Below are 10,646 nucleotides of genomic sequence, written 5' to 3'. Positions count from 1 at the left end.
GGTCAAATAGCAACACTAGAAGAGTCCCTAAAACAGCATGTAAAATCCATAGTTCCCCTTCACATTTAGCCTGTTTTCCACATTATCTGCAAAGCCTTTTGAGAGAATACTTCAGATGCTTTAATACTTCGTGTTCTCCTTCTGTCTTTCTTTGCAGATGAGGTACAGAATAGCTACAAGATTTCTGTATCCAGCAGCTAAAGGCTGCTGAGCACTCTGAAAGAGCTATCACTCTTGGTTTAAAATAATGTCAAATTTCAGTTTTGAAAAAAAGGGAGCCTTTGAGTCACCTGAGAGGAATAGAGGGATCTTTAAAATAACAAATAGAAATCTGTTTTTAAACAAATATTCACCTGATGAGTCTCCAGCAATAAGCACTAAGCTAGAAACCTTGAGTAAGAATGAAGCCCACTTTTATGGGTTAATTAAAGAGAAACACGGGAAGAAAAACAAATTAATAACAAGAAAGTTATTAATTTTTGGTTGTAGTGATACAGAATCTCTTTACATATTGTTTATGTGTAGCACTCTACTTGCAGTCTCCTGAAGAACCACAACAGCCTTCCTACTGCTTAAATCACCTTCTGGAAAGCAGTATAGCCCTTTCTCTCAATTGTCCAAGTTCTCCTGAAAACAAACAAAAAAGCCCCTCAGGGGCTCAGGAGGTGAATGCAGGGTAGGCCTCTGACATGACATACTAGGAAATGTAAAACTGAATTCCTTTAGAACTACAACACAGCCACCTAAGTGTTCAGTGATGGGCAGGGAGCAAGGGGCTCTGTACCATGGGTTTGTCCAGCTCTCTTTCCTCCATTATGCTCAAGCCTCAGTTCATCCCCACTCCGCTTTCTCCAAGGGCCTCCCTAAGGCCTCTCCTTTACCCCTCCTGGTTTCTGGCAGCTCCTTCCTCCCTCACGGCCAAAAGCAAGGAGGGAAGGTCAGAGAAGCTGGAAAAGATCTCACATCCCTCTCCTGCCAGCAGCACTGATGGGACAGCAGCGTCCTGGCTGCATCCCCCAGCACAGCAGAGAGAGCCTGGAAGCCTTGCAAGCCCACACTGCAGGCAACACAACAACCCCTTCAAGTGTCCAGTTAGAATGATACTCTGTCATCTGCAGCAAACCAACCATTTTCTCCTCCCCCACAAGGCCCTACCTCCCCAGTTGGTCTCCAGTCACATTTTTGCCCAGGAGGTCACACAAAAAGGCTTCCACAACACATCTGGCCTGCTCCTCAAAGGCTGCAGTGTGTTTCACCATTGCAGAGCAGGCAGAGACACAACTGCAGCTGATGGTATTTACATCCATTTTACATAATTTACATTTTTACATATATTTGCCTCCATATTTCAGCTTCCTTTTCCCAGAACTACACTTCTGGGAAGAGTATGACCCTGGCTCCTCCCTGGGACAAGGTAACATGCCTCAGCTTGATGCCTCGACTGCCATTGTTCATGTTATGGGTGTGCTTTACTTTCACAGTAAGACATTCCTGTTATGATCAATAGAAAGTTACACATTACCAGTCTGTTGACCTGTTCATTCATCAAGAAAGGTGTCTGGATAAAAGCCTAAAAGCTCCAAGTCCCATCCCAGACAAGGACTGGACTTGGTCTAGGCACAGAAGAGTAAATGAGCTATCAACTATTTTTTTTTTCTGAAAACTGCATAATGCCAGTGCTCCATAAGGACATGAATACAGCATATGCATAAAGATGCTGGAAACTGTAAATAGGAGCCCTGCTACAGCTGACTTCTCATCTACCTTTAAATTCACCTGTAGCTAGTGGAGCTGTTGCAGTACTGTGGCATAAGACTAATAAATAGCTGCACAAGAAAAGCCCCATCTGATACAGAGGCAGGAGCTGGACTTGTTCTCTCCATATCCACACTAGTCACAGAATGACTCCATCCCATGGACTTCAGAGTTGAATGAACAAGTATGCCAGAAAACAGCCAGGAATTATTTACATTTTATTAGCAAAATAACCAATAAAATCTAAAGCCAGTTGTTTAACTGTGTTTCAGTGAAGTCCATAGAAGGCACAGTGCAATTTAAAAGTAAAATACAGTCATTAAAGGAATTTTAAAACTACAGGAAATCTCACAGAACTGGGTTAACAAAGCCACTCCTTGGAGTGCCCTAAAGGCCTCTTACAGAACTTGTATACCTGAACCTCAAGCCAAGGAATCTTCTTCAGGGTTTTGCCACTGTGTAAAACATGGCTGTGACAAGGACACTCTTCATGACACTGTACAAAGTCCAACCCTTTGTAACTTTCAACAGAGCAGATGGAGTGCTGTCGACAGGTCCTGAGGCTGGTCAGAGTATAACTCTAAAAACTGCAAATTTAGTCACACAGCACTGCAGCATGTCCTGCACTGTCCTGTGAGGACAGGGTGACATCACTGCACACAAGTACTACATAGAGAACAAACCTTTACATACCCGGCCTAGTTACAAAGTAACAAATGGTAAAAAACACTATCAGCAAAATGTTAATATAACTCATAAGTTAATTATCTAAACAGCAATTCCTCCATTGTGGGTGTAAGAACCAAGGGCACTGGCCACGGGCCACAGAGCTTGCACAAACACATCACGATTCAGAGGGCAATTCATCATTACAGTAACACATCTCAACAAGAAAATATACTTATTTCTGTTGAAAAAGAAACATATTGTTTCTAAAGAGCCAAATTACCCAGCCCACCCATCTCTGACATAGCACTCCAGACTCCTAGTATCTGAACTGTTTTTTGAATTATTTAGAATTCTCATGAAAAAACCTCTCCAAAACACATCCTGAATTTTGATCATTTCTGGTACCATCAGACACATTAGTGTCTTGTGACAGTCACCACAGGCACCACCACTTCTATGACTCACACCAGAAGCAGTGAGCTCACAAATGTATTACTTTGTCCCTCCCCCAGCCCAGAAGCAGGAGAGACCACCCAACCTGCCCCATCCACCAGCTGCAGCAGTCCCATTCCTGCCAGCTGCAGCTATCTCCACACCACACAGGCTTGCTTAAGCCCAGGAAAGGGCTGCTAACACCCCTGCACCTTAAAATCACAAAATCAGCATCACATATGGCAAACAAAGCCAAAGAAATTAACTTTTCCCAGGCCCAAAGCAAGCATCTTCTTGGAAGCAGGGAACAATCAGGACTCCAGCCCAGCAACTGCCCCCATGACCGTCCTCAACACTGAAATAAAGGTTTGCAGAGCCTCAGGTTTTGCCTCGCTCTGCTTCACTGAAACCTGCATCTCTGAACTGGCCAACTCCAACAAGAGCTCAGTCAGGAAGAGGCAACCTGTGTCATCCTGAGCACTGAGGTAAGCTTTCCATGGCTGGACACCAGCTTTACTCATGGCAATAGTCTGGATGTGGACAACATGTAGAGCTGTCTGTATGGTATCTGGATCAACAGTCCCACACCAGGGCAGAGAGAGATGGCAGCTCATGTCCAAGCTCAGCCAGGTCTTCTCAAACTGTTCTGCAGCCAGGTAAACATCAGGAATTAAGGTCAGGCTGCCCGTATCAGGATGAACCTTGAGGACTTCTGTATTTCCTTCAGGTATCAGTGACTCTAAAATAAAACCACAAATATGTGAGATGCAGTATGTCAGGTGCTGCTCCCAGTTTCACCAGCAACATCTTATGGAGCCATCAGATGGAGCCACTGAAATCACAGTGCCTTCTGCAGCCACCAGACACAATATAGAACACTAGGACAGCATTCTTAGAGCACTGTGATTTTCTTCTAAAGAACCCACGTGAGAACATCTACTGACAAGAGGAAAACAGATCCCCAGTGAAGGTGAGGCAGGTTACCTGTGTCTCTGCTGCTCAGGTCAGTACAAGGAGAACAAGCATAAGAGGGTTCTGTTGGCTGGTGAGCAGTGACAAGTGCCCAACGTTCTTTGCCATAAACTGGAGCAAGAGTGTTAAACTCCGACGCCCATGTGTTCACAGGCTGTTCAGTTTGGTCTTCCAGGAGCCCCAGAGAGGGGTCAGACTTGGGGCTACACAGGACCCGTTTCACTTCTTCCACACCAGACTGCAGAAGGCGATAGTAGAACAACCCACGGTCTCGTACTGCCATATCCATCTCCTCCTCTGGAATGAGGGGAGACATGATTTATAGAGAATTCTGTCATCCATATTTCCCCAAAGTAGTAACCCTTAATTATAGAAAAGAGATTCCCAGGGATACAGTGTAAGCCTGTTACACTCATCAACCAGACAGCTTGGGGACAAGGAGGAGCCCAAGGCATAAAGCCACCTCACTTTGCCATCCTGCATGGTCCCCTCACAGCCAAGGATGCTGCCACGTGGCATCCGTGCACTGGGAACACAGCCAAAAGAGGTCTCAAAGAGCCTGTACTACAGCTTCAGTAAAGGAGAACGCAGGGAAACCCACCTATGCAGTAATAGAGCAGCCTCCCCAGCATATCCTGACACTCAGCAGGACGAGACAGGAAGAGTCGCAGCAGTGCTGTCAGCAGCTCCATCTTCACTGCTGGGAACATCTCTGATTTCACGTTCTCCACAAAGTCCTCTAAAACATAGGGGGCATTTGGTACTTTTTCACCATGTGTGCCCAGGAGCCAGATCAGTGCTTGCTTGCCCTGAAAGAACCACAGGAAAAAAAAACCAAAACAACATAGGTGCTGCCTACTAGAGAGTGCTGACATGAAATAAACAGAGGCAAGAAAACGTCTTCTCCAATCTTTGCCCACCAGTTGAGATCCATAGCAAAGCCAGTCACTGTCCACCCAACCTCCACAGCTGCCAGCCCATGGCACAAAGCCACCTTACCTCACTGTCCTGGATGGCATCCTCACAGCCAGGCAGTGCCCAACACACTGCTTCTGTGCACTGGGGGCACAGCCAAACCAGGTCCCGAAAAGCCTGCACTACAGCTGCAAGGAAACAGAATGCTCAGCATTCCCCAAGACTTACAAAATCAAAGAAAAAAAAAGCAACAAAAAAAACCCACTCAAGATTTTGCAAGTCTTGGCTATGAAGGTCAGTGCCCTGCTTGCAACTATGATCCGAGATACCATTCTTCAGAGTCCTGTGACACTGCAGTTGTCACAGCAAAATCACACCAAGTCTAAAATAAAGCACTGAAACTACAGATTGTTCCTCTGGCTGCTGGAAAGCAATTTCTCTTCTGGACATTTCCCAGCCTTTACAAAGACAGTGACTCATGATGCTTCAGACACACAAGGCCAGAATGACAAATTAAAACTAACACCAGTTCAAAATGAGTCTCATGCACTCTAGGTCAACATATTAAAGGCTCTGCTGCCCACTCAGAGAAACACCAGCAGCTTCTAAGACCTAATTCAACAGCTGAGTGCAAGCACGTGTATTCCAGAACTAAAAGAAAGATGATTTAAAAAAGAGAGGTCAGAAACAGCAATGATATGAAGTTAGACATGGGGCAGCAGAAGCCAAAATGAGAAGCCTGGCAACAACTGATTCAGATTGTTACTATATGAGGAACAGAAATACAAAACAATCTGAAAAAGCCTGCAGATGATTACCTGAAGTGATGTGTTCCTGCTGCAGCCCCAGAAGCTCTGTCAGAATCCCCACACACTGCTCGGTGTATGTTCTAGCAATATTTCCTGCAGAGACGTCAAAGGACGTAACAACCTTTGGTCAGAGTGAAATAGGAACCATGAGCCCAACTATTCATCACAAACTCACTTTTCAGAAACACTGCTTCTCTTTTCCCAATTATGATTTCTGAAAGTGTAACCAAAGGAGCTGGTTACCCCCTCACCAGGGGTACATGTTCCTTTCTCTGAAGCCATGCCTCAGGAGTCTGAAGTTTTTCTTACAGAAATGCCTTTTAGTATCTGTGGCTTTCTCCTTAAGAATACTGTAGAAAATCACCTATTTTAAAGCTTACAAAAACAACACCAAAATCACCTTAACTCTGTCTCCATCAGAACCAAACAACAAGCAGGAGGTTTCAGGCTGCAGCTGCTCCTGAGGCAAGATACAGCTCTTACCTATGGCAAAGATTGCCCTTTGGGCAAGCTCTATTGACACATCAGTGCAATAGCCCTTCAGCTCTTCCAGCACTTGCTGCACATTCTCATCGTTCACCAGCTCACACAACACCTCCATCTTCTGGCATTTGATGTAGTGAGGTTCTGAATAGGAACAGAAGAACTTCTTGTAGTGGCTGCTAAAGTGTCCAGGGAGGCTCCCGAGGATCTGACGCACGTGGCACAGCGCAGTGAAGCAGAGCTCCCTGCTCTCTGAGGTACAGGCAGACAGCAGTGGTCCCTTCACTCTCACCAAAACATCTGTCTGCACATGGGGGTACTCCCTGGCCAGCACCAGGAAGAGCTTGGTGGCTGCCATCACAACACTGGTGCTGCTGCTTTTGAGGTAGCTGTCCAGGAGATTGAGTATGTCAAAGAGCTCCTCCTCACTGCGGGGTCTGTAGCGCAGGAGGAAGGCAAGCACCTCGCTCTGCCCCCACTGATCCAGATCAGCCATCCTGCCAGAAGAACAAACACAGTCTGCACAAGTCAAGAAGCAAACAAAGATCTGCACTGCACACGCAGTTGTATCTCCAGAGAACTGACCAGATTATGTATAGACTTAATTCAGTATCAGACATGTGCACGGTTGCTGCTGCTCTAAGACAGACAGAAACATTGGCAACACCTCTGTTACCAGATCATGCAGGAGTACCTGCTCTGTGAGCATACACAATGCAAGAACAAGAATGAGGCTCCCAGCACTGTCAGAGAAAACAAACCTGTTGAGGAGGTGATGGGCAATGGGTTTGTTGATGACAACCCCTCCCTCCTTCTTCAAGATCTCTTCTAAGGCTCTTAGACAATTCACAACTACAATGGGATCCTGGTCACGAAGCAGACTGTACAGCTCATTCACCAACGCACCATCTGCAAAGAAACAGGTCCTTGTGTCAAGTGCTAACATTTAACCACTGTCTATAAGGCTCCATCATGAAGGAAAGACCCGGCTTGAGCGGGGAGACAGCCACCAGGGGAAGGGAGCCCTGGGGACGGGCAGAGCCAGAGAGAGAACCAAAGGGGGGGCAGTCCGGGCTCAGCCCCCCAGCTCACCCACTTCGCAGTCCCCTTGCAGCTTCACCATCTTGGCACAGCCCAGCACGGCCGCTCTCCGCACGTAGGAGGCTTTGTCCCGCAGGCCGCTGAGGAGAGGTTGCTGCAGGTACTCCTGGATGCCGGGCATCCTGCGGGCACGGGTGACCGTCAGCGGGACCGGGACCACCCCGGCGGCACGGCTCCCGCCCCCCTGGAGCCCGCCCCGTCCCACCTGAGGCCGCACATGCTGCGGAGGGCGAGCCCACGCACGGCGGGGCTGGGGTGGGCGCAGTCCTTGCGCAGGGAGTTGACAGCGAGCAGCGCCAGCTGGGGCTGCCGTGGGGCCTGTGCCCGCACGTACAGAGACACCAACTTCTTCTGCACCACATCGGCCACTGCGCCGGCCTTCACCATCTCCGGGAACAGCCCCGACACGTCCGCGCCCTGCGCCATGTGCCTGCGGCGGAGACACGGCTCGGATCCATTCCATTGGGTCCGGTCCGGCCCGGTCCCGCTACCCCCCAGACCCCCTCCCGTTTACCGGATGACTCGCAGCACGGCGGCGCGGTACCGCAGCCGGTCCGCCTGCACATGCGGGTTGGCCAGAGCGCGGCGGAGCTCCCGCACCGCCTCCTCACCACCCAGGTACGGCATGACCCCAGAACTGTCCCCGGGTACGGCGCGGCCCAGAACGGTACCGAACCCCGAGCCCCGCCCTCCGCCCCGCAGCGGCTCGGCCCCCGCAGCGGCCCCGCCCCTCACGCTGCTCTTGCGTCACGCCGTTCGCCAGATTTGGCGGGAAGTGGCGGGGCGGTGCGGTCCCTGCCTCACCCCCCGTACCCCCCCCCCAGCTCCTCTCCTCCGCACTCTCCATCCCCGCTATTCCTGGTGCCATGAGCGGGACCGTGATCCCCGGTACGCCCATCGCCGTGGACTGCTGGAGCGTGCGGCGGGCCAGCGGCGCCCGCCTCTTCTTTCTGTCGCACCTGCACTCGGACCACACGGCGGGGCTGACCAGCACCTGGAGCCGCCCGCTCTACTGCTCGCCGCTCACCGCCCGCCTGCTGCCCCGCCACCTCCAGGTACGTGTGCCCGGCCCAGCCCGGTCTCCCCTCGCTGTCCGGCTCGGCTCGGCCCGGCCTTCCCTCACTGCCCGACTTCGCAGGTGCCATCGCACTGGATCCGGCCGCTGGAGGTGGGTCAGAGCCACGTGCTGGGCGAGGAGGTGACGGTGACGCTGCTGGACTCCAACCACTGCCCCGGCTCCGTCATGTTCCTCTTCGAGGGCGCCTTTGGCACCATCTTGTACACAGGTACGGGGCAGAACCCCCGAGGTCCCACCGCCCCCTGCCCTACCCTGACATCCCTCGTCTCCTGGCAGGGGACTTTCGCTACACCAGCGCCATGCAGGGCGAGCTGGCACTGCGGGGACGCCACATCGACTGCCTCTACTTGGACAACACGCACTGCCACCCGCACCGCGCCCTGCCCTCACGGCACCGCGCCACCTGCCAGGCTGCCCGCATCATCCGAGCACACCCGCAGCACCACGTTGTCATCGGTGAGTGCCCTCGCCTCCCCCTCCGCTCCCCTCGGCAGGCTGTCCTGCCCCTGCCCCACGCCTGGTCACCGCTGGGCTCTCCTGGCAGGTGTGTACAGCCTGGGGAAGGAGACGCTGCTGGTGGACCTGGCGCTGGAGTTCAGGACCTGGGTGGTGGTGAGTCCCTGGCGCCTGGAGCAGATGAAGCTGCTGGAGCTGCCTGATGTGTTCACCACCGAGGAGGGGGCAGGATGGATCCGTGCTGTGGATGTTGGGGAGATCCGCAGCGATACCCTCGTCAGCTGGAACGCTCTGCACCCTACCATTGCCATCCTCCCTACCGGCAGGCCGGTGAGGGTCACCCACCCCAACATCCACCCCATTCCCTACTCAGATCACTCATCGTTTTCAGAACTCTGCGAGTTTGTGAAGTGGCTGAAACCTTGCTCGGTCATTCCAATCCTGAAGAGTAAAATGTGCCAAGCTTACTTTGAGCAATACTTAAGTTCTGCCTCCCAGACACTTTCTGACCTCAAAATCCCAAAGCTTGTGCAAAAGTCTGTGGAGAAGCCAAGCCAAAAGAAGGAGTGGGAACCCCCATGTCTCTTGAAGAAAGCTGCTCAGCGTTCAGTGCCCCAAGGAGTGGTTTATGAGTCCCCAGAGAAATACACTGAGAAATCTGGAGAGTTCACGGGTGTTCAGGTTGCTCAGCAGAACTCCTGCAAGTCAGGTTTCTGCACTTTGCATCTCACAGGCGAGGATGAGATGAGTGGAGAACAGCGAGGAGCCACAGGAGGAGGCAGTGCTGCCAGCCAGGCCCCTGTGCATGATGAGCACTTTCCAGCTGGACTTGCAGAGCAGTACCTACTCACTCCTTTAAATGTGCTAAAGCAGTTTTCCCCACAGACATTTGACAAGCTGGTAGAAGATTTCTTTAGAAGGGGAGAAGCATCCTGAAAAATTGTGTGATGCTTCCCAGTGCAATTGACAGTGATTCTGGAGGTCTTGCTGCTGCATCCCACCCTGCTCCAGTTCCTCTTCGGAAGAGAGGACCTCAGCTGTGGGGCTCTACTTTCTTTATTAGAGGGCAGGGAGGAAATTTGAACTATTTGTTTCCTATTTATTTATTTTTTATATCTGTTGGGTCTCCACACCACACCCAGGCAGTGTTGTCCCTTGGTGTGTTTGTTTTGTAGCCATTTTTTGTAGTGGCTTTTCTATTTCTTGTGACAAAAGATACTGCTGGAACTCTTCAGTCTGCAGAGGCCGTGAGCTGCCTGCAGCTGAAGTAAATAATGGGGTTGGAATGTGATGAAAAGAGTGAGGAGGGGGAATCTGAGAGCTGCAAGGATTCTTCCTTCTATGTCTGTAGAGCCTCATTGACAAGGAGCAGCTCATTATGAGCAGCTTTACAAATACTCTGTATTAAGGTATGCTTAAAAAATGGTACTTGAAGAAATCTAGAAAATTAAGTGCTTCTAATTCTATTAATCAATTTTCTATCTATTAATACCTTCAGCCAGCAATTGTTTGGTATCCTGAGTGGTATGAAGTGCTCAGTCTTAGCAGCATAGTTAGGAAGGAATGCTGCAGCTGAACAGCAGCATTGGCTGTTAGCTCTTCAGGCACTTCCCTGCTCCAGTTAAACTTCAGTGAGCACACAAGTGTCAGTGGTGTCACCAGAAGTGGTGCCCAGCACTCTGCAGTTATCCCTGCCAACCTGCCCTAGCAACATTCCAAACTGGCTCCCCGTGTAGTCAGGGCAGCAAAAGGAGAGTGAATATGGTCACTAGAAATGTTCCTGGAGCAACAAACCAGTTTGTTACTCAGCTTTTTCAAGCCTCCCTTTCATTACTTTCAGCACAAAATGTATCTCTTGATCAGGATCAGAGTCTCTCCAAGACCAGTCAGCTAGATGGGTTGAATTCCCTGAATCAAGCCAGAAAAGGAAATGAGTAGAGCTGGGGCTGGTGGAAAATGAAGATGCAGCTATAACA

General features: G+C 50.4%; 2 protein-coding genes across 3 annotated transcripts; one reads left to right on the top strand and one right to left on the bottom strand.

Annotated features, from left to right (window-relative positions):
• Positions 1-1,956: 1,956 nt before the first annotated feature.
• AP4B1 (adaptor related protein complex 4 subunit beta 1) lies at positions 1,957-7,855 on the bottom strand. Its single transcript, XM_008490552.2, has 10 exons — positions 7,651-7,855; positions 7,342-7,566; positions 7,128-7,258; positions 6,797-6,944; positions 6,036-6,532; positions 5,562-5,645; positions 4,828-4,931; positions 4,430-4,637; positions 3,841-4,125; positions 1,957-3,595 (listed from the first exon to the last, which is right to left on the bottom strand). The coding sequence occupies exons 1-10, from the start codon at positions 7,761-7,763 to the stop codon at positions 3,168-3,170; spliced, it is 2,223 nt and encodes a 740-aa protein (XP_008488774.2). The 5' UTR covers positions 7,764-7,855; the 3' UTR covers positions 1,957-3,167.
• A 73-nt stretch (positions 7,856-7,928) lies between these two features.
• On the top strand, positions 7,929-9,793 carry DCLRE1B (DNA cross-link repair 1B). 2 transcript variants are annotated; one of them, XM_030465529.1, is made up of 3 exons: positions 7,929-8,191; positions 8,275-8,422; positions 8,491-8,959. In XM_030465529.1, the coding sequence occupies exons 1-3, from the start codon at positions 8,003-8,005 to the stop codon at positions 8,871-8,873; spliced, it is 720 nt and encodes a 239-aa protein (XP_030321389.1). In that variant the 5' UTR covers positions 7,929-8,002; the 3' UTR covers positions 8,874-8,959. The 2 variants fall into 2 exon arrangements, with proteins under 2 accessions (XP_030321389.1, XP_030321388.1); XM_030465528.1 differs by lacking the exon at positions 7,929-8,191 and having other exon boundaries at positions 8,210-8,422; positions 8,491-8,670; positions 8,759-9,793.
• The last annotated feature ends 853 nt before the right edge of the window (positions 9,794-10,646 follow it).

This window comes from Calypte anna, chromosome 26 (assembly GCF_003957555.1).
Source record: "Calypte anna isolate BGI_N300 chromosome 26, bCalAnn1_v1.p, whole genome shotgun sequence".
Taxonomy (NCBI): domain Eukaryota; kingdom Metazoa; phylum Chordata; class Aves; order Apodiformes; family Trochilidae; genus Calypte; species Calypte anna.
This window is presented reverse-complemented; position numbering and strand designations above follow the sequence as displayed.

Coding starts and splice junctions, on each gene's coding strand:
- AP4B1 (XM_008490552.2), bottom strand. CDS start 7,763: ATGCCGTACCTGGGTGGTGAGGAGGCGGTGCGGGAGCTCCGCCGCGCT. Junction 6,533..6,796: donor GCCCATCACCTCCTCAACAG/GTTTGTTTTCTC, acceptor TTCTTCTGGCAG/GATGGCTGATCTGGATCAGT. Junction 3,596..3,840: donor CCTGAGCAGCAGAGACACAG/GTAACCTGCCTC, acceptor GTTTTATTTTAG/AGTCACTGATACCTGAAGGA.
- DCLRE1B (XM_030465528.1), top strand. CDS start 8,380: ATGTTCCTCTTCGAGGGCGCCTTTGGCACCATCTTGTACACAG. Junction 8,423..8,490: donor TGGCACCATCTTGTACACAG/GTACGGGGCAGA, acceptor GTCTCCTGGCAG/GGGACTTTCGCTACACCAGC. Junction 8,671..8,758: donor GCAGCACCACGTTGTCATCG/GTGAGTGCCCTC, acceptor CTCTCCTGGCAG/GTGTGTACAGCCTGGGGAAG.